We start from the raw sequence: 27,893 nt of genomic DNA, 5'->3' as shown, positions 1-27,893 counted from the left end.
TGTTTTGTTGAAGAAAATCAATAGCAGTAGATTTTTGAATGCAATGAAGTAAATATCCGCACATATTAATTCTTTAATACCAATTCTTTTATTGTTTTTAATAAGATAGATTTTACTTGCAGAGTATCAACTAAAATCTATGAAAAGAATCTTACAGTTAGAATAAATTATATTTTTTTAACAAAACAATAAATTATACATTAAATGAGGAGGAGATAAATAAGGTAAACAAAACAAATATTTTGATTCTTGCAATTTTTATTTGTTGTCTTTAGTTTGCATCTTTCAGAATATCAGAAGCAGGCTGTCACGACCGTTGAGAAAGCCCATATCATTTGATTTAGGAAAGTAAAATTGCTTGCTCTAAAATTTTGCCAGGCCTTATATTCTTGATTTTGACACGTTTGGTGGACAAAATCGCTTTTTATGGGAATGAATCAGGAGGAGGATACATTGTATGCTAAAGGCCCTTTTACTTTCCATTTATTCCTCTCTATTTTTGGATATGAAAGAAAAATAAAAGTTAACTACAATATATGTCAGTGAACGGGGTCATCCTTACTCAATAGTCAATACTACCAAGAATGAACATCAAGTCTTAGAAATGGTAGAGAACATAATACCAAACAAACATATCCCTTCGTGAAACTATTTGAAACAGTTTGTAGGTTCGACCGACTCAAACCATATCCGGTTCGTTTTGCAATTTTCAATTTGAAATTTGCAATTTGAGCTATTTTTGTAAGCCACAAAAATAAACATTCCACAAAGATCAATACAAATAAGGGACCCACCTCGAATAAAATAGAGATTCTCCACTGAAATATCAAAGGGCAAAGAATTAAAGACGAAGGGTAAAGATACTCGAGGTCGAGGGTGAGGCGGTCACTTCACTGACGTGTGCTTTACATACTCATTCATAAAACCCTTTCCCCAATTTGACCCTTAAAAACAAAATTAAAAATAAAAAAACCTAAAAGAGCCATTTCTTTCACAAACCTCCACCATCATCATCTTCATCCATGGCGGCCACTTCTAGCTTCTCACCGTCCCTCTCTCTCAATGCTAAACCCAACAAGCCCTCTAAGCCGCTGCCTCTCCGTTCCCTCCGTAGTCTCATCAAACCCACAACCTCCCTCTCTCCTCACCCCGCTTCCCTCTCTTCCTCCTCTCCTTCCCTTCTCTCGCATAGAGTCTCTTCCTCCAGAAACGCAAACCACCCTCTCGCCCCCCTCTCAGACAACAACGATGACGACTACGACGAGAAGCCTCGTGAGGAGTGCGGCGTTGTCGGAATCTACGGCGACTCGGAAGCCTCACGCCTCTGCTACTTAGCTCTCCACGCGCTCCAGCACCGAGGCCAAGAAGGCGCGGGAATCGTGACCGTCAGCAAAGACAAGGTCCTCCAGACCATAACAGGCGTCGGTCTCGTCTCCGAGGTTTTCAACGAGTCCAAACTCGACCAGTTACCAGGCGACATCGCCATCGGCCACGTCCGCTACTCCACCGCCGGCTCCTCCATGCTCAAAAACGTCCAGCCGTTCGTCGCCGGGTACCGCTTCGGCTCCGTGGGGGTCGCGCACAACGGGAACTTGGTTAACTACACGAAGCTGAGAGCCGAGCTAGAGGAGAACGGTTCGATCTTCAACACCAGCTCTGACACCGAGGTCGTGCTTCATTTGATTGCTATCTCCAAAGCGAGACCTTTCTTCATGAGGATTGTTGATGCTTGCGAGAAGCTTCAAGGTGCGTACTCGATGGTGTTTGTTACCGAGGATAAGCTTGTGGCTGTTCGTGACCCGCATGGGTTTAGACCCTTGGTGATGGGTAGGAGAAGTAACGGAGCTGTTGTGTTTGCGTCGGAGACTTGCGCGCTTGATTTGATCGAGGCGACTTATGAGAGAGAGGTTTATCCTGGTGAGGTTTTGGTTGTTGATAAAGATGGTGTTAAGTCTCAGTGTTTGATGCCTCACCCCGAGCCGAAGCAGTGTATTTTCGAACATATTTACTTCTCGTTACCGAACTCGATCGTGTTTGGTCGGTCTGTGTATGAGTCTAGGCATGTTTTCGGTGAGATATTAGCCACTGAGTCGCCTGTTGATTGCGATGTCGTGATCGCTGTGCCTGACTCTGGCGTCGTGGCGGCGCTGGGATACGCTGCTAAATCCGGGGTTGCGTTTCAGCAAGGGTTGATTAGGTCTCATTACGTTGGGAGGACGTTTATTGAACCCTCTCAGAAGATCAGAGACTTTGGAGTGAAGCTGAAGCTGTCTCCCGTCCGTGGAGTTTTGGAAGGGAAGAGAGTTGTTGTTGTGGATGACTCCATCGTTAGAGGAACGACTTCGTCCAAGATCGTGCGTCTCTTGAGAGAAGCTGGTGCCAAAGAGGTTCACATGAGGATCGCGAGTCCTCCTATCATTGCATCTTGTTACTACGGTGTGGACACGCCTAGCTCCGAGGAGTTGATATCGAATAGGATGAGTGTTGATGAAGTTAGGGATTACATCGGAAGCGACTCTCTTGCCTTCTTGTCGTTTGAGACGTTGAAGAAACATTTGGGGGAAGAAGATTCGAAAACCTTCTGCTATGCGTGTTTCACAGGGAACTATCCGGTGAAGCCCACGGAGGATAAGGTGAAGCGAGGAGGTGGGGACTTTATCGACGATGGTCTCGTTGGAGGGATTAACAACATTGAAGGAGGTTGGGTTCGATAGGTCGCGAGTTCGATGCGCGCGTGCGTGAAAACATTTTTGGGTACTAATGGAGTTATATGATGACGAAAAACTTGTTGAACTTTGATCCATTTGACCTAATTACTGCTTGTTTACTATTATTATTTTGAAGTATGAGATGGAGTGGACAAGAGGGTTGTTCTTGTCTGGTGAATCTTTGAAAGTGTTTTGTTCTTTTGTCTCATTTGCAAATTTCTTAAGCTGAGTTTTGAAAATCGTGGTTACTTCGGTTTCAACTCAAACCGGTATCGGTTTACGTGGATTAAACTCTTCCACGTCAGCGTTGATTGTAAATTACAGATACACCCTGAGATACATCTCTAGTGGATATTGTTCTTGTCTCGTTACTACTTTCTTCTCCAACCGATAAACTCAGAACAGAGGAATCAAGAGATTAAGGATCCGCAGTGGCGATGGCTAACGTGTTCCATGCGCACCAGTCTCGCTTATTCTTCCCCCTCCATCCTCCAATCTCCACCGTACGTTCAAAGACGCAGGGTTTCCACTTCCCGCAATCAACGGCTCCGGGTAGCCTCCGTACGAACCTATCCGTGCGCCAGAGGAGCGTAAAGTGTATGGCGAACCCGAGGCGGGTAAAGATGGTGGCTAAGCAGATAATGAGGGAGCTCTCCGACATGCTTCTCACAGACACTGTATTGCAACACGCCGTGTTGCCTGAAGCAGCTCTTGGAGCCGACCGATACCTCTCTTCTCTCACCACCATCAGCGATGTCGAGGTCTCCAACGATTTGCAGGTAAGAGCCCCTAACTGCCCACTCCTGTACATGTAATTTATATGTAATTCCATGTGGATGAGGTAGAAAGTTAGTGTCTTTCGATTTTTTTTTGATTCCAGAACTGTATTTCCTTTTTCCTGCTTTGTCTGAATTTTGACTACACTTAGATCTTGACGTAAGCAATTCATATGATGTGTTTTATGATCCGTGACTAGGCTGTGTTTTTGCAAGTTGTTCATGTGGGATGTTACTTAGAGATATTTCTTACTGTTTGGGTTTTGTAGATTGTGAAGGTATATGTATCAGTGTTTGGAGATGATAGAGGGAAAGACGTTGCGATTGCAGGGTTGAAATCGAAAGCTAAGTACGTTAGGAGTGAGCTCGGGAAGCGAATGAAGTTGAGACTGACGCCTGAGGTCAGATTCATTGAGGATGAATCCATGGAAAGAGGAAGCAGAGTAAGGCTTCTACTATATCTTTCGACTTGTCAAGCAACTGTCTCAAGTTTTTGTCTGATCTTCGTTTATAATAAACCATCGCAAGAAACTGAAATTTGGAGATTGATTCAGGTAATAGCGATACTAGACAAAATTAAAGCTGAGAAAGGAAGCGAAGGAGGGCCAGAAACATCTGATTCACCAGAGGATGATCAAGAATGGGGCGTGGATGACCCCGACGAAGACATCATCTATGTAAAGTAAATGGTCTCAAACAGTTTTTAGTACGCATATTACTTGAAGATTTTCCCCTGGTGAGTCGTCATAGTTTCAACTCATTTAAGAGAGAGATCATTCACATTGGTGCAACAAGAATATTCTAATCAGTTAATTCTATAGGTAATCCTTTTTCATGTTTTCTGTGAAGCTTAGACAAGACTATAAGGAAGATGTTGATGGCCTCGAATTGAGAACTAGAGAAGATGAACACCGATATATACAGCTCACGTGACTCATGCCTGAAGCATAGATCCTGAGAGCTTATATGGTCCTTGGAATCAATATCTCTCCAGTGAAATGTTTTTTTGTTTTTGTATTTTTGTATTGGCTCTGCTAGTAGAAGAAGAACCGATTTGAAATTCATTTCCTTCCAAAGTACAAATTGAAATGCCAAAACTGAACCGGATTGGACAACTGTTTAGCTTTGATATAAGCTGACATATTTGATGGTGGGCTTCTTAAGTGAATCACATTTAGGCCCAGGCCCAAAAGGACGTGGTCGTCGTCTCTGTTGTTAAAAAGAACAAGCTACGTAGTTCCCTTCCACTCATCTGAAAGAGAAAAAAAAAACAAAAATTAAATAAATAAAAACACGCAGCGATATCCACGCTGCTCCATCTCTCGCCAGATTTCAATCGTCGACTCGATTCTCAGATTTCAGATCCAAATCCAAAAATAAAAATAAAAATTCAACATGTCTACCTTCAGCGGCGATGAAACAGCTCCTTTCTTCGGCTTCCTCGGCGCTGCAGCCGCACTCGTCTTCTCCTGTAATTCCTTTTATTTCTCTCTTCGCATCATTCCGTTCTGTTTCGTTTCAAATTGTAGCCCTAATCCGATTGATCTGCATCCCTGTTCAGTTGCTTGAGGATCGGCCTAGTAAATTACGCCGATCGCTTGTATGATTCATTTAACGAATGAGTATTTTAGGTTGGATCAAATGAATCTGTGGATTGTATTAGAAGTTGGATATATAAGGAAGCTGTGATTCTTCACATTGGACCGTGCACAAATGGATATGTGATTGTATTAGATGTGGTTTGCATTTGACTTACGATCTTCTGATTGTGATGAGATTCAGTTCAATTATTGTTTTTGCATTATCTGATTTATTGACAATACGAAGCTCTAGGTTCGAGTGATCTTATTGGGATCCAATTGGATTTTGTTGATTTTCTGGAGATGACGTTTTGAATCTGTTGAATGTTCGTTGGAGTGGATAGGTATGGGAGCTGCTTATGGAACGGCAAAGAGTGGTGTTGGTGTGGCGTCTATGGGAGTGATGAGGCCAGAGTTGGTCATGAAGTCCATTGTCCCTGTGGTTATGGCTGGTGTCTTGGGTATTTACGGTTTGATTATTGCTGTTATCATCAGTACCGGTATTAACCCCAAGGCTAAGTCTTACTACCTCTTCGATGGATACGCTCACCTCTCCTCTGGTCTTGCTTGTGGTCTTGCTGGTCTTTCCGCTGGAATGGCCATTGGGATCGTCGGTGATGCCGGTGTCAGGTTTGTTCTCTCTTCTTAACAAAATTAATGTATATGTAACGTTGGTGATTGACTTGTGCATTTGTGTTTTCGTTTTCGTCCAGGGCAAATGCTCAGCAGCCTAAGCTCTTTGTTGGTATGATTCTTATCCTTATCTTCGCAGAAGCGCTTGCTCTTTACGGGCTTATTGTAGGAATCATCCTCTCCTCTAGAGCTGGCCAGTCTAGAGCTGAATGAGAATGTGACCCACAAGATTTGCCATCGTTCTGAGAATGAGAGATTGTTACTTCCTTTTCGTTCTGTGTGCGTTTTTGTTCTTTCCTTCTTTAGTATTTATCATCGGCAAACCTTCAGATTTACTGGATTCTTGAATCTTTGTTCCGGAAACAAACCCACCTATTCGTCGTCCCCTTTTCTCTTTCGGTGGTTTGCTTTCGGGTTTGTAGGGGTTCTCTTATCGTTCGGTTCTGTAATAAAGAGCTCCCAGGAGCTTGGTATGTTTCTGTATTTTTGTATTGTCCTGAGTAAGTTTAAATAACATTTATTTGTTTTGATTTACAAAAAAAAATACATTTGTCTGTAAAGAAGTTTGCTTTCTCAATCCATTTCGTAGAAAACGTTACGTTTGTGTTTTTCTTTTTCCATTCATTTTAAAAGTTTTTGTGATCAAAGTTTAAAATATAAAGAAGTTAAACATCAGCTTTAACACATGTTTTGATGTAATTTTTCTTACTAAGGTATGTGTTGATGAGGTTCCTGTAGAGTTTACTACTTATATAAAAATATATTCTCTCTGTTCCATAATACTTGAAATTTTAGGTTATGCACAATTATTAAGAAACTTGTTTTTATTTTAAAAGCTATGTTTAAAATATAAATTTAAAACTATTTAACCAATTAAAAAATACACTATAGAATATCATTGGTTACACAGTTTTTGATAAAGTAAAAAGTTACATTGAAAGATGAAAACATCATCTATTTTGAAACATCAAAACTTCCTAAAACTTCGTCTATTATGAAACAGAGGGAGTAATACTTATCAATAAAGTATTGCTTTGAACATTTTCTCGGAACGATTTCTCTCTCCTTCTGCTATGTTCTCTCTTTTTAATCTTACACAGAGGAAGTGATGCGAGAAATCTCAGACCCATAGTTAGGCATCGCATCTTCTTTAAGGTGGACGGCTGACTTTGCCTCCGGTTGCTTGCGTTATTTTCATTGGAGTTTCCACTATTGGCTCCGGTTGTATCATCGTCTCTTCGGTGATAAACCGGCTCTTGGTCGATGAATGTGATACCATGCATGTTTAAAATCGCACGACTAATAGTTTATGGTTACTTACTCCGTTACTCGGTTCCATGATAAATTTTTGTAGATTTATTTTTATTACACAGAGAAAGATTTTTAAGATAACTGGTACTTGATATTAATAAATGGTTGACTTTTAAAATCTATTATTTTTGATAAAGGGTTGAACATTTTAAATCATCAAGTAGAAAAATTTGAATTATTAAATATAATTCATTGATAGTTATTAGAAATTATATATAATTATAACAAAATAAATAATAACTTTAATGAAAAACATCTATTACATTTTTAATACTATTGGAAAATCAGTCTTGAGAGAATTATTATCTATTTTCTCTGTGATTGACTTGGACCATTTCTAGTTGGGATATACACCATTGATCGATATGCAAGATGTTTCACGTGTATAAATCTTTTTGGAACTTTGTAACCTTTCACTTTCGCAATTATTTTTCTAATATATGTAGTATAAACTTGTTTAATTGCTTTAACATTTAATGCAGGGCCACAAATAGATAGATGGTGTAGTTCAAAAAAAAAAAAAAAAGATGGTAGTACCCATGTTTGAAAACGCGGCCGGAGCGGCCGAGTACTCACCGGAAAAGTGCTTGGCGGAGCTTCACCACCGCGATTTTGGTATAATTATTTGAAAATTGGCTCAGAAAAAAAGAGTCTGGATTATGGTGATTTTGTACTCGAAATCAGTATAATTATTGTGTATAAGTTGTAAGAACAAGAGAACAAGCCACAAATAGAACTAGCCACGAACCAAGACCTCGTCCTTTGGGACCTCTGTTAGGGCAATATATGCGAGTCTGTTTCAGTTCATACTTATATAACAGAACTGTTTTATTTTCAAAAGAAAAAAAAATTATTTCCATTGACATTGATCTATATTTTCCTATAAAAATAGAAAAATTTCTTATAAAACACACATTAGCATAAAACGGTCTTTATAATAAAATTTTCTATTTCAGAAAATTCTAGTTGGATAAGATTATAAATAAAATTTATTCTAAAGAAAGATAAACAATAAAAAAGGTTCTGTATGTTTATATAAAACTTATATATATGATATTATTAATTTATGATTTTAGTGGGACCATATATTTGTCTAAAAAATTTTCAAAAATATTACTATCCTATCAAATGTCATCTTTTACACCTACCCAATTTGAGACGAAAAAAAATATTAATTTATAAAATTTATTAATTTATCGGGTATTAATTTATAGTGTTTCTATGTACTCCATCCGTTTTTAAATAAGTATCACTTTGATATTTTTCACATAAATTAAAAAATGATAGAAATATATGTAAATTATTATTAATTACATATCTTTGACAAATAGTATTTAAGATAAATATAAATATTTATAAAATCAATGCAGTTATAATTAGTTTTTAGCCGAAAGTAAATATAATTTGCATTGAAATTTTAAAAATACATTTTTGTAACAAGAAAAAGTTGGTTAAAACGACACTTATTATAAAAGATAGGAAGTATGTCTTTTCAATCATATTCATTTATTAAGAGTGTCAAAAAATCAAAATCATTGCATAGTCTTGATTTTACTAGCACAACCACATGACAATGAATCTCCAAATCATACACCACGTAATTAAGAGCTATGATTATCAAGAGTCACAAAGTCATTGCGTAGCCTTGATTTTACTAGCACAATCACATGACAAGTCTCCAAATCATACCTCACGTAATTAAGTGCTATGTTTTGTACGTTGGCAGTTGCGATAACTCGGATTAATTTCTAAAAGTGAAGGTGTAATATACGGGATAAAACTTTTCAGGGTATTAAATAAATCATAAGTAATAAATTCATATTTGTATGGTCATACAATATAAAACTTTTTCCGTTTTAAAATAAGTCTCAATTTGACACTTTTTTATGGAGAGTAAGAAATTTGTATAATTGACTTATATATATATATATATATATATTATATATTATATATATATATATATATATATATATATATATATTTAATGTATGATTAAATAAGAACAATTTAAATTAAAAAGTATTGATTGTTCAAAAAAATAAAAATTAGATTTAATGTATAAAATTATATTGCAATTGTAGAACAACACTTATTTTGAAAAAAAAATCAAAAGTGACTCTTATTATCAAAGAAAAGAGGGTGTAATTAAGTGTTTTCGAATGCAAATTGCTTACCAACTCAAACTCAAATTTTATCTGCCACTAAATCATCATCTCGTGATTAATATTTTGATGACTCATTATGAGTATCATTAACTAATTATATGATAAATGCGATTATTTATTTAGTGTTTTTTTAAAATAAAAAGAGGGATATATATAGAAGAACCAGGGACAGATTTACGTCTACCAGGAAGGGTGTTGTTGCCACCACAATAATATAAGATTAATCTCAAGTGCATAGAAAATATCATAGATTATGCAGTTTAGGTTGTTAAAAGTGTTCCTTTTGTCCCCAATGAACCTGGGTTCAAAGCTCCCCTTCTCCTATTTTCCTTATAATTTATTTATATGTTTACATTCAAAATATCTAGATCCATCACTGAAAAGAGCAGTGGTATGAAAGATCAGTCATGTACGATCGCCATAAGATGAGTGGCGGACGTTTGCCCTCAAATTCCAAGCTGCTGTTCACCGCAGTCTACGCGTTTTCTTTTCACTTATTCTATTGCATATCCCAATTCTAAGTTGCCCAAATTTATCATCAGATTCAGATGCTCTTCGAATCTGTTTTCCTTTTTCATAAGTTGTAAATAAAAAATACACTAGTGTTACTTTTTGGTGAATCCATTCTCTCTTGGAATCTGTTTTCCTTTTGTCATTAAGTTGTAAAAAAAAAACACTACTGTTACTTTTTGGTGAAACCATTCATTCATACTTACGGTGGATAAATTGCACGTATAGACACAAGAGAAGAACACATAATTTAATAGAACTATATGAAGTAACAAATACACAACTAGGGGGTGATAGTCTATTGGTAATTTTTTGGGGTTTGGTGTTAGATTCTTTTTGGAAACTAAATTATCATTATTTGGCGAGTCTGAATTTGAGTTTTGGTCCAACTGATTTACATAGTAGATCATAACAGATGATTAATCTACTTTCTGATATTAATTGGAAGGTATTAAAATTTGAATCAGACAATATAATATATTTTTTGGTTAGTCCACTTTGTAACACTAAATGAATATCTCTCAGAGCTAACTGGATCATAAAATAAGATTTATAATAATAAAAATAGTAACAAATACACAATCACAAAGAAGAGGAAGACTAACATAATAACTTTAGTAAATCTTATATTTTTGTTGACAAAAAAAAGGTTTACCGACTGCTGACAACAATTTATTTACATGTTTCCAAATAAAAGCGGTCCCCTTAATATGTAACTGCTGATAACAATAATGTATTTACATACTTCCAGCATGGCCTTGCGCACATTTAAAACATAGTATTAGCACCCAAGAAAGTTGGTTGTGGTTGAAACACCCAACATACAAACGTGGAATAATCTGATCCGTTTAACTGAAAAAGAAAAATTCCTTGGTCTACTTAGCTAGATATCGTCGTCTCGGATCTTGATAATATCGCGTCATCCACTCATCCATTGAAAAAGATAATAACGCAGCTCAGACGAGCAATACATGTTAAGATTTTAAAACTAAAAATAGAAGAGAAAAGAAGAAGCACAGAAACATCATAATGAAACTACTCCACCACCACGTAAGACTCTTAAGGCCATGCGGCGACTCGTAGAGCAGGGCCGAATGTAGAAGTGATAACTACTGGATGTATAAGCGCATAAAATTATAAATTTGAATGGACACAGATAAACATTAGGCCATCTGAAATATCATTTTTCTCTATATATATTTCACTCTAAAATCTAAAATATAGTAACTCTATTATATAAATAGATTTATTTCAATAATATAAAGTATCAGTGCTGATTCTAAGATTTTTATGATCCAATACGAAATTATAAAATAGGCCCTTAAATAATGCATAGAAAATTAATCCATAAAAACCTTAAGTTTATAACAAAAATTACAGTATCATTGAAACTATCGTAAAAATTATTAGTTCTTAAAAAATAACATTTTTCTTGCAAAACCATCCATCACACTTTCATAATCAAAGTAGTATTGAGAAGATAGTATAATTTAACTTAAAAGATAATTAATGTTTAATTAATTATTTTCTTCTATTCATTGTAATACAGTATTAATTTATCTAAAAAGGATATATAAGGTGACAAATGGGGTTACTTGGTAGAAATACGGTTTACATGGTTCCACCTAGGGGTGTCAAAATGGGTCATAATCCATTGGTTGACCCAATCCAAGTTGACCCATTAACCCAAATGAACTGTTTATTTTTGATTCAATGGGTTAATGGGTTAACAGGTTAATGAATTAACAGGTTAATGGGTTAACAAGTTAATGGGTTAACAAGTTAAATAGGTCTATTGGGTTGTGTCAAATCTGACCCACTTAAAAAACTTTAATTAAAAAAAAATCAAAAAATCAAAAAACAAATTCTCACAAAAAACAGAAAAACACAATTTTCCGCCACAACCAGAAATGTAATTTTCCACAAAAATCGGAAAAAAACAATTTCCCGACAAAACAGGAAAATTGAAATTTTCCGCCAAAACCGAGAAATATAATTTCCTGTCAAAACCGGAAAAACGCAATTTCCCGCCAAAATCGGAAAAATGCAATTTCCCGCCAAAACCGTAAAACGCAACTTCCCGCCAAAATCGGAAAATAATTTCCCGCCAAAACCGGGAAAAACAATTTTCCGCCAAAACCGAAAAAACACAATTACCCGCCAAAAACGGAAAAACGCAATTTTCCACCAAAAACCGGAAAACGCAATTTTCCGCAAAACCGAAAAAATTGCAATTTTCCGCAAAAACCGAGAAATATAATTTCCTGTCAAAACCGGAAAAACGCAATTTCCCGCCAAAACCGGAAAATACAATTTCCTGCCAAAACCGTAAAACGCAATTTCCCGCCAAAATCGGAAAAAACTCTCTCTCTCTCTCTCTCTCTCTCTCTCTCTCTCTCTCTGCCAAAACCGGGAAAAACAATTTTCCGCCAAAACCGAGAACACACAATTTCCCGCCAAAACCGGAAAAACGCAATTTTCCGCAAAAACCGAAAAAATTGCAATTTTCCGCAAAAACCGAGAAATATAATTTCCTGTCAAAACCGGAAAACGCAATTTCCCGCAAAAACCGGAAAAACACATTTCCCGCCAAAACCGGAAAAAATGAAATTTCCCGCCAAAACCGTAAAAACGCAATTTTCCGCCAAAATCGGAAAAACAATTTCCCGCCAAAACCGGGAAAAACAATTTTCCGCCAAAACCGAGAAACACACAATTTCCCGCCAAAACCGGAAAAAACGCAATTTTCCGCAAAAAACCGAAAAAATTGCAATTTTCCGCAAAAACCGAGAAATATAATTTCATGTCAAAACCGGAAAACGCAATTTCCCGCCAAAACCGGAAAAACACAATTTCTCGCCAAAATCGGAAAAATGAAATTTCCCGCCAAAACCGTAAAACGCAATTTCCGCCAAAATCGGAAAAACAATTTCCCGCCAAAACCAGGAAAAACAATTTTCCGCCAAAACCGAGAAAAACACAATTTCCCGCCAAACTAGAAAAACGCAATTTCCCGCCAAAACCGAAAAACGTAATTTTCTTTTTAAAGCGGAAAACACAATTTCCAAAAAAGCAGAATTTTTTTTTTTTTAATTCGATCAAATTGGTATTAACTTAAAAATGATTCATTATAAAGATTTGGGTTGATGGGTCAACCATTAATCCATCTGACCCATTCAATTTAATGGGTCATAGGTTAACCCAACCCATTTAATAAATGGATTGGGTTGACCCATGACCCTTTAACAGTTAACCCATTTGGGTTATGGGTTGGGTTGACCCATTTGACCTATTTTGACACCCCTAGTTCCACCACCTCATTAAACTTTTTTTTTGTCAACCAATTCCACAACTTCATTAAACTTAACGACGAATAACAACCATTGACAGCAAAATTAGCCCCTAATTTTAAATAAATCAGAGGTCCCATGCAATTGCTTCATGTACATGTGTTAAATGCCGGCACTTTAAAATACTCAATTATAGAGGCACACCATTAAAACAAATCCACCTATATTATAAAGTTAAACTATTTAAAAGTGAAGTACAGGGGAAAATAATGTTTTATCAGAATGATTTTAGCGACGAAATACACTACTTTTTCAAAAATATAGTGCTCACTCTTCTAAGTTCTTACTGTCTTCACCACTGTGGCTGCGTGTTCGTGACCAATACAAAATCTTGTTCTTGTAAAACATTTTTAGTAAATGTGCCGTGTTCGACTTTCAGCCACAATTGGGAGAAAAAATTTAGTAACCGGCTTTTACTCTGTGAATTCAATTATTTTCTTTTGTTTAGTTTATCTAAGATAGAAACCAAATAATAAAAAAGTTCTTTATAAATTTTATAAACATTTAATCAAAAATATAAAACATGTTATCCTATTTGAAAATAATAGAACTAATTTCATTTCAAGTTAAATCATTGTAGGAAAATGATAATAAATATTAAAAAATAAAATTATAATATAAGTCATAAATATTCATTTCATAATAAATATATAAAGAAAATAAATATTCATTAAATAATAAATAACAAATAGTCATTACTTCGCATCTTCAAAGTAGAATAACATGTAAGTTTCCATTGCTTTCGAAAATAAAATTTTATAAAAATATTGTGTTCCTAATAAATTTCCAAACTCTTTTTTTAAAAAACCAGGTTTTAAAATGTTTCTCAAATTTTTAACGGAGTTTTCATGTAAATAAATTTCTTTTTAAAAGGAATAATTTTATACATAAGATTATTGCAAGATAATTATGAACTGTCTTGATTTTTAGTATATATGACTTGTTAATTTGATTATAGATTACAGCTGCAAAATGTGGAAAAGAAAAGCATATTTACGAAAATATATGGAGCCAGGTAATGTGAAAAACGTGGACCAAGATGTGGTGACACAACATTTACTTCCTATTTATATAACAGGTAACAAGAATTTCAGTCCACATGATTATAATGGTAACACTAATATCAAATCATATTTTGATGTTATTTTATTTTTATATACTTTTTTTTGCAGAAATTGCTATGTTTAAACCTTTAAAAAGTTTTATGGATATATATAAAAGTAAAAGTTGATGTCAGATATTACAAATTTTTAAATTGAAGAAACAGTAGCTATATTTGTTATTGACTATTGGTCCAAAAAAAATCTAAACCTGAAAAATTAAAGCGAATCTGATCCAAAAAATTAGTACCAAATTTAAATCGAAACTGGTTAAAATATCTGAATGGATTCAAAATTTTGGAATCTAGAGAACTAAACTCAATCTGAATTAAAATATTTCAGATATCCAAATATATCTGAATCAAATCAGATGTATATACTAGAATATATTAGCTATTTTAGATTTCATATCCAAAAAATATCCAAAATATAAAAGTTATTTTGAAGTTGTCCAAAATATTTTAAAATATACAGAAATAGTCAAAAGTAAAGACTTAAAGTAGATAAAAATACTCATAACACCAAAAATACTTAATAAATAAATATGTATATATATAATCCATCCAAATATTCAACTCAAACCAATTTTTAATTTAAGCTTATATACTCAAATTAATATGTTATATTATTTTTTTTTATTTTGAGAAATTTATAGTATATATGAGTTTTGACATTTTAAATAATTTTTTAACAGATTATACAACCCGAACTGAATCCAAAGATCCGAACCTGAACCAAAATTTATAAATATCCAAATGGAGCTGAAATCTTTAACCCAATAAACCGAAAACTTAGGCATGGACATTTTAATCTGAACCCGAAAGAACCAGAACCGACCAAAAAATACTCGAACCGGAATCGATCCAAAATTTTATAAGTACCTATTGGATCCAAAATTCTACTACCCGAAAGAACCGGAACCGAAAAGATCTGATCCGATAAGAACCGATTCATACCCGAATTAAAAACATGAATATCCAAAACTATGTTTTGTAGTGTTCAATTTTCTATAATTTTATTATATGATTTAGTTGAAATATTTTTTGTTAACAATATTTGTTATTATTTTTGTAACATTTTCAAGTAATATGAAGTTTTAAATGTAAACTTTAAAAATATTTTATTTTAATAGTTTATTTAAGTTGTTTTGTATTATTTTAGATATACTTGCCATGTTTTAATTAAATTTGATGGAATTTACGTATTTCTTGTCTTTTTAGATTCTAAATACCCCAACCCAATCCAAAAAAATAGAAATTTTCATCGATGATTCTTTTTAGTTTATCTTCACAAAAATAACACTGATAGAGGAAACATGACCAAAATAGGTTTTATTAAAAGGTAAAATATGCATTTATACCATTTTTGATTAATTAATCTACGCTTAGAGTTTAGAGTTAAGAGATAGGTTTTGGTATGGCTTTCAAATTTAAAAAAAAAAAAAAAAAAAATTTTCAAAACGAAAAGAGGCTATTTTGGTCATTTTATTTTTTGAATGATATTTTTATGACAAAAACTAAAAAAACTATTTGAGAGAATTTTCTTCCAAAAAATTATGGATATTTTACAAGTATTTTAATTATAGATCTGAACCAATCCGGATCCAAAAAAAACCGAACCTGGACTGAAAATTTAGAATTACCTATTGGATTCAGAAATATAAGACTTGAAAGATCCGGATCCAAAAAGAACCGACCCAAAGACCCGAACGCCTAAACCTACCAAAAATCAAAGAATCAAAATTTATAAATAACTTAATGGAGCTGAAAATTTTAATCCCAAACACTCAGAACTCCAATGGACCGAAACAACCAGAACTGCCACCCCTACTACTTGGTCATATATAATCTTTGGTTATAAACTTATAATATAGCTAAGAAAGGAAGGAAATATCACAAATAGGCCCCACGGCCCAAATCCAACTCGCGTGAGACATAACCATCTTCTGTTTTGTCTGCTTGTTTTTCCCTCCCTGTATATAAACACAATAGAGTGTAATCTCCCTTCATCAACCTCAATCTTCTCTTCTTCAATTCCGTTAAAGCTCCCTCCTTTCCGTCTCCGTTTCTTTTCATTTTCCCGAGAAACTTCACATATATAAGATGCCTGCTATAGCTTGCGTCGATACTGGTTACGTTTTTTCCGGCGATAGCTCTCTCCCCACCGCCGCTGACGTGTTTATCCCGACCTCACCAACTTCCACCTTCTCCGACATCTCTTCCCGTTGGAATCCCTCTCTCTCCGCCTCTCTCTACCGCATCGACTGTTGGGGAGCTCCTTACTTCACCGCCAACTCTTCCGGTAACATCTCCGTCCGTCCTCATGGCTCCGACACGCTTCCTCACCAAGACATCGATCTTCTCGATGTCGTTAAGAACGCGACGGATCCCAAACCCTCCGGTGGTTTGGGGTTGCAGTTCCCTCTCATCGTACGGTTCCCTGACGTGTTGAAGAACAGGCTCGAGTGTCTTCAGTCTGCGTTTGATTCCGCGGTTAAGAGCCAGGGGTACGGTTCTCATTACCAAGGTGTTTATCCCGTTAAATGCAACCAGGACCGGTTCATCGTGGAGGATATCGTGAATTTCGGTTCTTCTTTCCGGTTTGGTTTGGAAGCTGGTTCTAAGCCGGAGATCCTACTCGCTATGAGTTGCTTGTGTAAAGGTAACCCTGATGCCTTTCTTGTCTGCAACGGATTCAAAGATAGTGAGTATGTTTCTTTGGCTCTCCTCGGGAGAAAGCTTGCGTTCAACACTGTGATTGTTCTCGAGCAAGAACATGAGCTTGACCTGGTTATCGACCTTAGTCAGAAGATGAACGTGAGGCCTGTCATTGGGTTAAGAGCTAAGCTTAGAACCAAACAAACTAATCATTACGGGTCAAATTCAGGTGAAAATGGCAAGTTCGGATTGACTAGTAGTCAGATTGTTCGTGTCGTGACGAAGCTTAGGGAGTCTGGTATGCTTGACTGCCTCCAGCTCTTGCATTTTCACATTGGCTCAATGATTCCATCGACTTCGTTGCTCTCTGATGGTGTCTCCGAAGCTGCTCTTATTTACTGTGAGCTTGTGCGTCTCGGTGCACATATGAGAGTTATTGATGTTGGTGGTGGTTTGGGGATTGACTATGATGGGTCTAAGTCTGGAGAAGCTGATCAATCTGTTACTTATACACTCGAGGAGTATGCTGAAGCTGTTGTATCTTCCATCAGGTAAGCAAAGTCAAACATTCGCTTAGGGCAGATTATTCTACATAAAATTTAAAGGCATGTTTACAAAATATTCTTTTATATAATCTTTTGATAAGATTCATTTTTTTTAAAGAATTGTTTTAACTTGAAACTGAATTATTACTACTAATATTCTTAAAACTTATTTGCTATGATTTTAAAGCTTTAAAATCAACTAATTGCAATGCAAAGTATATTCATGTTAAATAAATCTTTGAGTACATTTTCCTTTTTGTTTAATTTTTGTCTCTTATTGTTTTTAAAAGATTATATAATATATAGTATATCATTAAATTTGAATGATACTAATATAGATATATAGTATATTTTAACATGACTATTTATTTAATGAAGCTTCTTGTTCATATACTTTTATGATCATTTATACATTTTTATAAGAATATAAATCATTGATAACAAAATTTCCAATGTGAGATTTTTAATATTTTTAATAATATTTAATCATTTTAAAAAATTCAATGCAAATTTTGTAATTAAAATATTAATTTCTCAATGCTTTTGATACAAATTTTGAAATTAAAATATTTATATATTTCATATGATGTATGATATATAGTTTAATTAAAATAATACTAAATAGATATATACTTTTAATTTGAATATATATTAATGAGATTTCTTATTCATATGGTTTTATGATTATTTGTATTTTGTTATAGCAAAATTATTAAATTATTAGTCACAAAAAACTAATGTGTGACTTTTAATAATTTTATTAAACTGTAGAATTTTTTTAAAAAAGTAGAATATAACATATTTAGGAAAGAACTAAAATTTATTATATAGTTAATATAATTTTATAATTTATTTTCATAATATAAAATTAAATAAAAGTAAGATAGGATGCATAATTGTTATCAAATCTTTATTATTCAAATCATTTATTTAACCACATTAGATAATTACGCATTTTTATTTAAGGAAAGAAGAAAATATATCTCTTATGCAATAGAATTAATTTTATGGTTAATTTAAAGAAGTATGATATATGTTTTCATTGACTAATTTAATTCTCTAATGACTATAAAATATATTTTAGTGATGTGATGACACGCGTTACATTGTCTCACTGAGCAGCAATGTCTTTGTACCTTCTCATGTTTCCTCCATGGGCCTTCCTGGCCTGGCTATATCATATATCGCCTTCACTCTACGGTCTTTCTTCAAGAGAATGCCCTTTTGGCTGGGAATACGGGAAATAGCTGCTTTCTGGGCTTCCGGAGATTGCTTTTCGGTAAGCTTGATCTCTTCTCGTATCTCAGTAGCTAAGAGTTCTTATGGGACTATGGAACTTTTGAGCTCGCGCGAACCTTTCATACACTATCCCCCTGTAGCTTCTTTGTCTAGTGGGTTGGAAGTGTCCAAAGCAGAATTCAATTCTTAGGGTTTCGAGTGTCCGAAGCAGAATTCAATTCAACAGCAAAAAATTGACTCCGAAAGCAGCCAACCATAGTAATTCAATAAGAAAAGGAAAACATAATTCAGTCGAGATCTCTGCTTGGATGATTGCTTGAAATCGGTCTTAAGTGAGCAATAGTTATATTCTCCGTTTAAGGCGTAGTTGTTGCTTCTGTTGATTGAAAGCTTCCTTGCCATAGCGAGAGTCAAGGTTTGTATCAATTAGAGTTGGATTAGCTGCCCTAGGCCTAGTCACCACAGCCATCTTCATCCCTGACCTCGGAATCGGCAGATCAGAAGCATCGCGCTTCGACCCCCCTCTCACCCTTCTGACTCGAATGGCTGAAGCTGAGAGTCGTTCTGATGGCGAGAGTACTCTTTCTTTATTCCTTCTTTCCGCTCTTCGCTTAGCTAAGATGGCTTACAGATGCCTCCTTGATCTTGGAGTGAATACGAATAATGGCTAGCGGGATTCCGCATTCAATCGGAGTTGGTTTCCGAAGGGAAGGTACAAAAACCAGCAAAAAGAAAACAGAGCGCTCCAACACAGAGTTGAAAGAATGCTCAACCACGAGGACGCTTGGAAACCATACTCCCTATATCACCGGGTCGATCATCATCTCAAAGTTTTTTTAGCCATGTCGGGCTTCCTTGTGCCACATAAGACTCCTATTATCCCGAACTTCGTGCTATAGCCAAAGCACCGAAGCTTCGATCTTCTCTTCTCCAATTAGTCACCTCAGAAAGGGATGTTAATAAGTCCAAGGTATCCAACCGTAGAGCTGGCCACTCTCTAGGGGATCGTAGTAGAATCATTACCAATGGCACGCTGTGCGCCTAAGTGCGAAAAGACAGTGCAAGCTTTGTTATGCCGAAACCTAAATGTTAAGTCAGCAACACTTACAAATGCCACTTCTTCCCGTCGCATCCGTTTTCAGGACGATCTAGTCACAAAGTTTTACACCTTAGTGGGTAATCAATTTGCCTACTCTTCTATCTCGAAAGCAGAAAGAGTAGAATTCATTCGAGAGAGCTTGGTGGTCTTAAGAATGGTTCGGGGGGGGGGTTTCTCTTAAGAATAAAGAAGAGGAATTGAATCTAATTGATGTTCATGCTCTCAGAAGAGCGGATCCAATACCAAGACTACTTCTTTCTCAGGAAGTGCAGCAAGTACTTGAGGAATTTTGGGATATCATGCCCCACGAATTAGTTGCCAAGTGCGCCCTAGTAGGGCAGTCTACCACAAGATCGAGTTGGAGCCTGGAGCCAAACCCCCAACTATTTAGACTGGGGCTGGGTTAAGCGGATGGCCCCCCAACTAGCATCTATTAGTTAAGGGGATTGGTTGAACTCAGGAATCAATTTCAGGAACTCATGGAGGCCTATTTTGATTCCAGCCTCCAAGGCAGTTTTTCCCTATATTGATTGCTGCTGGGAAAAGGTTGGGGAGCCCCTTTCCAGAAAAAGCGGGAGCCTTGTGCATTGATTATCGGGCGCTCAACAAGGTAACCTAACTATCAAAAACAAGTATCCACTTTTATTGCAGACTTCTTCGCCCGCGCGAGATACTTCTCGAAGTTGGATCTACGGCGGGATACTACCAGGTGCGTATCGCGGAAGGAGACGAGCCAAAGACGACCTGTGTGACAAGCAAGCAACCTTACTAATAAAGGGGCCCTTTCTTGCTCGTTAGCGCCCCCCTACCCCTATTATATTAGTTAGCCCTCCTTCCTTTACTCTTGGTACCTAGACACTTTGAATCAAGGCTACGCCCCAGGTCCCTTAGTTCAAGCTCCATCCCACATCCATTTGCCCAAACGACGAATAAGCTGCGAAAGAATGAGCTCCTGTCGCAATTGAAGAAGAATATGCTGCTAGTCTTTTAGCCACAGACGCTCTTGAGTCAATCTCAGCTGTGGTCCTATCAGCTCAACCAGTTGCTGGTCTTGTTTGCGTAGTAAATGGTTTTGGCGGAATACGGTGTTTGAGAGTAAGCTGCTATTCCAAAATCTGGTCTGTCTGTAAGCAATTACCTTTCCTGGCTTGCTTTAGTCGGTGACTCTATGCCCTCTGCTTTTCAGTCGAGTTGCTAAAGCACCTCTCCTTTCAGTCGAGTTGCTAAAGCACCTCTCCTTGCAGTCGAGTTGCTAAAGCACCTCTCGCCAAGACGTCTTTTCCAGTGTCGATCATCTTGCTTTCCCGAATTCGTTAGATTGCCGCCAGTTCCAAGATTGGGAGAACATAGGATTGGTAGTTGGGCTCTGCTCGCTTGGTTGGTCATTCCCTTCTGTCTTGGTTGATGGATAGGTGAGCGCATGCGGTTACTTCCGAACGAACCGGTCGATGGCAAGCTTTAGCTTAGCTGGCTAGCGGAACAGAAGATGGGTTAATGGGCTCTTAAGGCTTGGGATTTGATCCACTCGATAGGAAACGATCCTCAAAGAAGACACCTCTCCCGCTTCTGTGACTCAGCTTCATCGTACAAGGGACTTTTAGCTCATCATTCCACTTCGACTGGTAGGGGTTTCTATTAGTGCACTTCGGTGGGAATAAGTCTTCCTCTTTTCTTTCGGAAGGAGAAAAAGATGCTTCATTTGGTTCCCTCGGATCGGTAAATCCGAATTCGTGACCCAAACTCTATCTAGTTTAGTTACATCAAAGGCGGCTGCCGAATAAAAGGGGAAACTTTGCCTGCCAGATTGCCTTCGGTAACCCTAACCCAGTTATCAAAAGAAGGCGCCAGTTCGGCTTTCAAGAGAGGGGAGCGAGCTACACATATATAAAGGATCATTGTGATACAAAATATACTATTCCTAAATCTAAATCACTATTGATATCATTGTGATTACTTTCTCTTAGTATACTATTATTTATTTCAAATTAGTATAAATTTAAATTCATCACTCAAAACTATTAAAAATATGATAAATAAACAAAATTACCAAAAATATGGAGAAAATGACAAATCATTAAAATCATTTTTCAAATAATAGTATAGATAGATATATAGATACCAAATAAATCATATTCGGTAAAATTTTCTATCATTGTGATTACTTTCTCTTAGTATACTATTATTTATTTCAAATTGATTAGTATAAATTTAAATTTATCACTCAAAACTATTGAGAATATGATATATAAACAAAATTACTAAAAATATAGAGAAAATGACAAATCATTAAAATCATTTTTCAAATAATAGTATAGATAGATATATAGATACCAAATAAACCATATTCGGTAAAATTTTCTATCAATAAATTAATTTACATAATAACAAATTTTCAATATTAATTGTAAATAATTAAATAAGTAATAATGATAATATTTTGCAGGTATGTGTGTGACCGGAGATCGGTGAAACATCCGGTGATATGCAGTGAAAGTGGAAGAGCAACAGTTTCTCATCATTCTGTGCTGATCTTTGAAGCTGCCTCGTCAGTTAAACCAACGGCTCATCAACCGAGTGCTGCTGATGATATTCAGTTCCTGCTCGAAGGTGAGGAGGATCTATACGCAGCTGTGATGCGTGGAGACCAAGAAAAGTCTCTACTTTACGTGGAACAGCTAAAACAGAGATGTGTTGAAGGTTTCAAAGATGGTATTTTGAGCATCGAGCAGTTAGGTTCGATTGATGGGTTATGCGAATGGGTTTTGAAGGCTATAGGCGGGTCGGATGCGGTTCAGACTTACAACATCAACCTATCGATTTTCACTTCGGCTCCTGACCACTGGGGGACGGTGGGACAGCTGTTCCCTATAGTTCCTATCCATAGGCTTGATCAAAAGCCTGGGGCTCGTGGGATCTTGTCTGATTTAACTTGTGACAGTGATGGGAAGATCGTTAAGTTCATAGGCGGCGAGTCTAGCTTGCCGTTGCATGAGATAGACAGCTATGGAGGTGGGGGAAGGTACTTATTGGGTATATTCCTTGGAGGGGCTTATGAAGAGTCTATGGGTGGAGTTCATAATCTGTTTGGTGGGCCAAGCGTTGTCCGTGTCTCTCAGAGCGATGGACCACATAGCTTTGTTGTAACCAGAGCCGTGCCTGGCCAATCCTCTTCTGATGTTCTTCGAGCAGTGCAGCATGAGCCTGAGCTAATGATTCAGACACTAAAGCACAGAGCAGAGGAAGTGATGCATACCAAAGGAGGTGGCCAAGAAGACGAAGATGAGAATGAGTACAAGAATGTGGCTGCTTGTCTTGACCGTTCGTTCCACAACATGCCGTATCTCGCGACCGAGGAGGGCATCATTGAGTAACTACTCTCTTTCAGCTGCGATCAATAACCTTGGCTTTTACTACTGCAATGATGACGGCTTTGATGTGGTTTGTATTTGCAGTTCAGTTATCATTTTAAGTTTATTCAATAAATTATCGGAATAATGATACGACGTGATCCTTAGTTGTATTTGTGCAAGGTTTTTAATTTTTTTTTCAATAAATTATTTGCGGTTTGTTTTGTAGTTTACAGATATTTGATTTTTCGATTTGATTTGCTTGGCAAAAATAAAAATATCTGATATCCGAAAAAATTATAAATATTTAGGAATAATTTACAAATATCTCATCTATTTTGGTCCACTTTAGAAGATCAAATTAGTCAGCTATTTGTCAAAAGAGGAGACAAAACAAATAAACAATGTATGAGAGTTCCGTTCAGTTTAAGCCCACGTTTTTCAATATGAAAAAAAAAAAAGCCAAATGTAAAAACAAAACTTAGCCTGATTTGTTTTTTCATAGTTGGAACATCCATGATACACATGGTTGGAAGCTAAAGAGCAGCCGGAAATATAAACCAAGTTGGAAACAAGAGTGTCATACTAGAACGAAACATCTTTAAAAACTACAATTGGTTCCTCAAAGTCTCAACCTTGAAAGTCTTTGATAAATCTTCTGAAACATATGCTTCAAATCTGCAATAGATAAACAAACACCATTGAAAGTTAACAACTTAGTAGTTCCGCTGGGCATCAGAGAAAATGATCCAACTTACTTTAGTGATGGGTATGAGAAACTAAGGGTTCATGGGTTGTCTTCTTGACCGTAGTTGTACACAATCTCAATCTGCATCAGCCCACACAAAAAAGATCAGAGAACTTGTGAATGAGAGAAAGTGAGATCATAAAAAGTGACGAGATTACCCTACCCCAGCAGGAGGAGTGGGGTTTCTACAGAACTTTGAGCCACCAGGTGCCCATGGAACTACAAAAAGAAATCATGGGGGTCATTTAAATTCCAACTCAAGAAGTGAATCGTCCCATCAAATCAATAATTGGTTTAAAGATGATATATACCGATATAAGGATCAGGGTGTCGCCACTTGTCGTACTCTGCTTCACCATGAGCAATCAGTTTGTCGATTCTGTCCACATCTTCCTACGTTACCATATATCAATGGACGAACAATGAGAAACAGAGACAAAACAACATAATCAAAACGTAAATTCACAAAAACCAATGTTGTAGAAGATCAATACCACATCTTGGTTTGCATTGAACTTCTCGCGAAGATCAGAAGCCTGTAAAGGGAACGAAGATCAATGAACAAAACAAAAAACAAAATGGCGAGATCGGTGAAACGAGAATAGCCACCGGAGGAGATCTGAGGGCGGGGAAAAAAACACTTACGTCGCGGTAGAAAATGTGGCGATGGACAGCCCAATTGAGAGTATCCTTGAGAGCACGTCGATAGAGGATTCGAACCCTCTCCTTCTGCGCCGCTCGCCGCCGAGGATACTCCGCTCATTTTTTTTTTTGTTTTCTGATTCCCGATTTTGATTTCGAGTCTCACTTACACTCTCTTTCTTCTTCTTCCTCTAACCTTCTGGACGGATTAGAGGGACAGATGAGAAAGTCTTAGATGAGCCTGTTATTGGAAAAAAGTTAGGCCCATAGGGAAAGGACTTGAAGAACAGCATCGGATGATGGGTGGAATGTTGTTTAATAGATTGGGCCTAATCCCATACGATGATAAAAAAGCTCCGTTGCCGGGACTCGAACCCGGGTCTCTCGGGTGAGAGCCGAGTATCCTGACCAGCTAGACTACAACGGACTGTTGGCTGTGTACTTATCTGTAGCTAATAGGAACCACAAACTACCAAATATTCTGAGGCCATTTAGATTATGAGAGACTTGCGTTTCTCGTGGATACTTTGATTTTTTAGTTTGTTTTAGTCTACGCTTCATACCATCTTTTGTTGTTGAACTAGTTTTAGGGACGAAGTATCAAGAGTGTTTGCAAAGGCAGATCACGTGCTGTATGAAAAGTTCTCTTGGAGAAACCGAGCAAAACATGATTTAGAGACAAGTTCTTGAGTAATGGATACGCTTGGGGAAGATCAGACAGAGACAGCACGGGATAAAGCTACTCTTCTCTTGATATTTTGTTTATGAAATAAAATCTTTTTGAAACTACCGACCAAAGGGTCCATGCATGGAAAACTGTGGTCCTTCTATTGTAAGTTTCTATGTAGCAGATTATATAAAGTAATAACTTGAAGCTACAAGATTAAATTCAGTATATGATATGTCATATGTGCATGCTATTATGCTGTGGTTAATCATGTTGTCACCATTCTAAAATTAAACATTTGTATGCTTGTAAAAGTCTATACCACTTCAAATGTACCAAAATCATTCTAAGTAGTAGTGGTGGTAGTCTCTCACATCATTAAAAATTACATAATCTTGTTTTGTAGAGAAAACATTTTTTATAAACTAGTTCCAAAACAGCTTCCAATGTAATGAAGCAAGTTGTTAAATTACACAACACTAGAGATAATGCTAAAAAAGTAGGTTTACATTTTACCTAAGTCTTCTCTACCACTTGGCTGCCGAATTTGACTTGGTCTGATTTAGTAATAGCTTCACCTGTTCCTTCAACCAACTCTTTACTCTTTCTCAATTCCAGAACCTTCCTATGAAGGTTTGAGTGAATCTCATTAGAGAACGTCGGACTATCCGCCGGTCTGTATTCGGGACATAGCCTACCTGACTTGAAGCGAACTCCACAGGCGTTACATAAGGTTTTTGGACCGACCGGACCGGTTCTCCACTGAGGTGTGGTGTTTGTCCCACAATGGCTGCATCTTCGTTGAAACACAACTGCTAGTTCTTGTTTCTTCTTCTTCTTCTTCCACTGCTGCTCTCCTGCTGCATGTTGGTTAGTTGAAACGACTGGCCAGACCCTGTCGCCGGTTAAGCTGTTCCGAGGCCGTTTGGTTCTTGGTTTAACCGGAATTCGAGATGAGAAGCTTGGTTTGGTGTTGTGGGTTTGTGTTAAGAGAAGTGAGACTTCTTGTGATGAACAATCATCAACAACACGAGATACCCATTCAAGCTCTTCCACATCTTCAACCTAAAAGAATCAGAAAATAATAAATAAAAATTCAACTAAATTTGCTTTAATTTATTATAAGAAATATATTAAAGTTACCGGCAAAGCAGGAAGTTGGTCAAAGATGCAAGGTTGTGAACTAAAGATACAACAATCTTGTTCTTGTTCTTCGTGTGATGAAGAAACAGAGACAAGTTCTTCTTCTTCTTCTTGAACTTCTTCTGAGAAATCGAGGAAACACTCAACAGAGAAATCTTCAGCAGAAGAAGTTCGGCTTAGTTCCTCAGACACAACCACTTGATGTTTGATAGCTTCTCCTCTTAGACTTGCCTTTAGGGCTCTAGCTTCTGTCCACAGCTCCATTCACTCTTTCTTTCATACACACATACATATAAAATCTTTTAAAGTTTCAACACGTCTTTGTTCTCACAATTACAACAACCATGAATCATACATATAACATATACAAGCGAAATAAAGTAGCTAAAGAAAGCTAAGCTTTATTATACACAAAACCGTCTGCGCATGCAAACTTTTTCAAAAAATTAGAAAGAGAGAGAGAGGTATGTGAAGGGATATGCTTATCATAATTCTTTACCTGATAAAGATGAAAAGCTGAGAGAAGGCGAAGAAACAGAGGAGAGAAGATAGATAAGTAAATGAGTAAAGTAAGAGGGGGGCACTGAAATTAAAGGAAAATCCTTGAATGGGTTAAAAGGTGAAACAGAGACTTTGTGTTTTGTGTGTGTGATGTGCTTCCAATTCCAAAAGTTAAAGCTCTTTTTTTCTTTTTCTTAATGGTCTATAGGAATATTACAAAATCTTTTTTCATGTATGATTCTTAAGATTGGAGTTTGGGAATCAATGGGTCCTTTTTTCTTCGAAATCAGGGTTAAGTCTAATCCATTTAATAAATAAAATCATTCATGGAGCCATCGTTTTTATTTCTATAGTATTTACACTATTTAGCACATGACCGTAGACTAAACAAACCAGCACCAAGACTGAACATTAACGTCTGAACATTAACGTCACACTCTGGGCTCCATTCATCAAACTACTTCCCATATCCATAACTTGGTTTTATCTGTAAAGCTCTTCCCAAGGTAGTGTTAGACCATCTCCATTAGTGAACTCCATAGGGGAGGTTTACAAGATAATTTTTATTATAATTTTTTTTACTGTTTGATCTTTTTTCCAAATAAAGAAAAAAATTAATAATCTAACCAACCGTGGGCCATCACATGTCGTGGGGTCCACGAAATAGTTAAGATACATGTTCACACAGATGGACTTTGGAGAAACAGATTTATACATTTATTGGATACCACGATTATTTTAATATTTTATTCTTTTTGAAAACTGTGAGAATTTGGAGTTTGAACCTCCAATAGAGATGCCCTTAGTATTGTATTTGGTTTTTTTAGGCTCTGTATTTTCATTTGTATACGGGACATGTTATAATTGAATATTTTGTGTATATTTGAGTAAAAATTATTAAAGATAATTATTAAAATAGAATCCTATAATAATTGGTTTTACTATTTCTAAAAGTAAGATCATTTGCTGCTATAATAATTAGTTATTTTGTCAACCTCACGTGGATGCTTGGCCTGGGCTTATCTTTCGTCAAAAATTGATAAGTCAGGTCCGTTTAACATTATTCAATACACTTTTGATTGATTTCTTGATTTTTATAATATGCTATTTTAACAATTCTTCTGAAGTGTTATTATATCATTGCTAATTTAGCTTGATCCTTTCAAAAGAGT

General features: G+C 36.3%; 7 protein-coding genes and 1 non-coding gene across 11 annotated transcripts; 4 read left to right on the top strand and 4 right to left on the bottom strand.

Moving 5' to 3' along the window:
• Positions 1-934: 934 nt before the first annotated feature.
• On the top strand, positions 935-2,916 carry LOC130503194 (amidophosphoribosyltransferase 2, chloroplastic). The gene has a single exon (XM_056997883.1). It carries the CDS (start codon positions 1,023-1,025, stop codon positions 2,712-2,714), a length of 1,692 nt encoding a protein of 563 aa, XP_056853863.1. The 5' UTR covers positions 935-1,022; the 3' UTR covers positions 2,715-2,916.
• Positions 2,917-2,996: 80 nt separating this feature from the next.
• On the top strand, positions 2,997-4,548 carry LOC130503196 (probable ribosome-binding factor A, chloroplastic). 3 transcript variants are annotated; one of them, XM_056997884.1, is made up of 4 exons: positions 2,997-3,487; positions 3,754-3,927; positions 4,039-4,220; positions 4,339-4,548. In XM_056997884.1, exons 1-3 carry the CDS (start codon positions 3,146-3,148, stop codon positions 4,168-4,170), a joined length of 648 nt encoding a protein of 215 aa, XP_056853864.1. In that variant the 5' UTR covers positions 2,997-3,145; the 3' UTR covers positions 4,171-4,220; positions 4,339-4,548. The 3 variants fall into 3 exon arrangements, with proteins under 3 accessions (XP_056853864.1, XP_056853865.1, XP_056853866.1); XM_056997885.1 differs by having other exon boundaries at positions 4,334-4,548; XM_056997886.1 differs by having other exon boundaries at positions 4,306-4,548.
• A 181-nt stretch (positions 4,549-4,729) lies between these two features.
• On the top strand, positions 4,730-6,227 carry LOC108842245 (V-type proton ATPase subunit c1). The gene is made up of 3 exons (XM_018615103.2): positions 4,730-4,955; positions 5,409-5,694; positions 5,778-6,227. The coding sequence occupies exons 1-3, from the start codon at positions 4,880-4,882 to the stop codon at positions 5,908-5,910; spliced, it is 495 nt and encodes a 164-aa protein (XP_018470605.1). The 5' UTR covers positions 4,730-4,879; the 3' UTR covers positions 5,911-6,227.
• Positions 6,228-15,694: 9,467 nt separating this feature from the next.
• LOC108843214 (arginine decarboxylase 2-like) lies at positions 15,695-23,182 on the top strand. Its single transcript, XM_056997887.1, has 2 exons — positions 15,695-17,341; positions 22,117-23,182. Exons 1-2 carry the CDS (start codon positions 16,236-16,238, stop codon positions 23,042-23,044), a joined length of 2,034 nt encoding a protein of 677 aa, XP_056853867.1. The 5' UTR covers positions 15,695-16,235; the 3' UTR covers positions 23,045-23,182.
• Positions 20,868-21,095, bottom strand: LOC130503197 (uncharacterized). The gene has a single exon (XM_056997888.1). It carries the CDS (start codon positions 21,093-21,095, stop codon positions 20,868-20,870), a length of 228 nt encoding a protein of 75 aa, XP_056853868.1.
• Positions 23,183-23,487: 305 nt separating the features above from the next.
• LOC108839578 (NADH dehydrogenase [ubiquinone] 1 beta subcomplex subunit 9) lies at positions 23,488-24,703 on the bottom strand. Its single transcript, XM_018612329.2, has 7 exons — positions 24,607-24,703; positions 24,414-24,526; positions 24,263-24,304; positions 24,080-24,161; positions 23,932-23,987; positions 23,779-23,849; positions 23,488-23,698 (listed from the first exon to the last, which is right to left on the bottom strand). The coding sequence occupies exons 1-6, from the start codon at positions 24,701-24,703 to the stop codon at positions 23,808-23,810; spliced, it is 432 nt and encodes a 143-aa protein (XP_018467831.1). The 3' UTR covers positions 23,488-23,698; positions 23,779-23,807.
• A 61-nt stretch (positions 24,704-24,764) lies between these two features.
• TRNAE-CUC (transfer RNA glutamic acid (anticodon CUC)) lies at positions 24,765-24,837 on the bottom strand. Its single transcript has one exon. It is a non-coding gene; the product is annotated as a tRNA-Glu (tRNA).
• A 591-nt stretch (positions 24,838-25,428) lies between these two features.
• On the bottom strand, positions 25,429-26,918 carry LOC130503193 (GATA transcription factor 3-like). Of its 2 annotated transcripts, none has more exons than XM_056997881.1 (3): positions 26,720-26,918; positions 26,221-26,493; positions 25,429-26,142 (listed from the first exon to the last, which is right to left on the bottom strand). In XM_056997881.1, the coding sequence occupies exons 2-3, from the start codon at positions 26,482-26,484 to the stop codon at positions 25,594-25,596; spliced, it is 813 nt and encodes a 270-aa protein (XP_056853861.1). In that variant the 5' UTR covers positions 26,485-26,493; positions 26,720-26,918; the 3' UTR covers positions 25,429-25,593. The 2 variants fall into 2 exon arrangements, with proteins under 2 accessions (XP_056853861.1, XP_056853862.1); XM_056997882.1 differs by having other exon boundaries at positions 26,221-26,489; positions 26,720-26,914.
• Between the last annotated feature and the right edge of the window lie 975 nt (positions 26,919-27,893).

This window comes from Raphanus sativus, unplaced genomic scaffold (assembly GCF_000801105.2).
Source record: "Raphanus sativus cultivar WK10039 unplaced genomic scaffold, ASM80110v3 Scaffold0855, whole genome shotgun sequence".
In the NCBI taxonomy this organism is placed as follows: domain Eukaryota; kingdom Viridiplantae; phylum Streptophyta; class Magnoliopsida; order Brassicales; family Brassicaceae; genus Raphanus; species Raphanus sativus.
Note: the sequence above shows the minus strand (reverse complement) of the source record. Positions and strands in the feature narration are given on the sequence as shown.

Bases quoted from the DNA above. Each gene is read 5' to 3' on its own strand.
- LOC130503194 (XM_056997883.1), top strand. From the start codon at position 1,023: ATGGCGGCCACTTCTAGCTTCTCACCGTCCCTCTCTCTCAATGCTAAA.
- LOC130503196 (XM_056997884.1), top strand. From the start codon at position 3,146: ATGGCTAACGTGTTCCATGCGCACCAGTCTCGCTTATTCTTCCCCCTC. The intron at 3,488-3,753 runs GTAAGAGCCCCT...TGGGTTTTGTAG, and splicing joins AGGTCTCCAACGATTTGCAG to ATTGTGAAGGTATATGTATC. The intron at 3,928-4,038 runs GTAAGGCTTCTA...AGATTGATTCAG, and splicing joins CCATGGAAAGAGGAAGCAGA to GTAATAGCGATACTAGACAA.
- LOC108842245 (XM_018615103.2), top strand. From the start codon at position 4,880: ATGTCTACCTTCAGCGGCGATGAAACAGCTCCTTTCTTCGGCTTCCTC. The intron at 4,956-5,408 runs GTAATTCCTTTT...TGGAGTGGATAG, and splicing joins AGCCGCACTCGTCTTCTCCT to GTATGGGAGCTGCTTATGGA. The intron at 5,695-5,777 runs GTTTGTTCTCTC...GTTTTCGTCCAG, and splicing joins GTCGGTGATGCCGGTGTCAG to GGCAAATGCTCAGCAGCCTA.
- LOC108843214 (XM_056997887.1), top strand. From the start codon at position 16,236: ATGCCTGCTATAGCTTGCGTCGATACTGGTTACGTTTTTTCCGGCGAT. The intron at 17,342-22,116 runs GTAAGCAAAGTC...AATATTTTGCAG, and splicing joins GCTGTTGTATCTTCCATCAG to GTATGTGTGTGACCGGAGAT.
- LOC130503197 (XM_056997888.1), bottom strand. From the start codon at position 21,095: ATGCGCTCACCTATCCATCAACCAAGACAGAAGGGAATGACCAACCAA.
- LOC108839578 (XM_018612329.2), bottom strand. From the start codon at position 24,703: ATGCTGTTCTTCAAGTCCTTTCCCTATGGGCCTAACTTTTTTCCAATA. The intron at 24,527-24,606 runs GTTAGAGGAAGA...AAAAAAAATGAG, and splicing joins CCCTCTAATCCGTCCAGAAG to CGGAGTATCCTCGGCGGCGA. The intron at 24,305-24,413 runs GTAAGTGTTTTT...TTCCCTTTACAG, and splicing joins GCCACATTTTCTACCGCGAC to GCTTCTGATCTTCGCGAGAA.
- LOC130503193 (XM_056997881.1), bottom strand. From the start codon at position 26,484: ATGGAGCTGTGGACAGAAGCTAGAGCCCTAAAGGCAAGTCTAAGAGGA. The intron at 26,143-26,220 runs GTAACTTTAATA...TGATTCTTTTAG, and splicing joins ACCAACTTCCTGCTTTGCCG to GTTGAAGATGTGGAAGAGCT.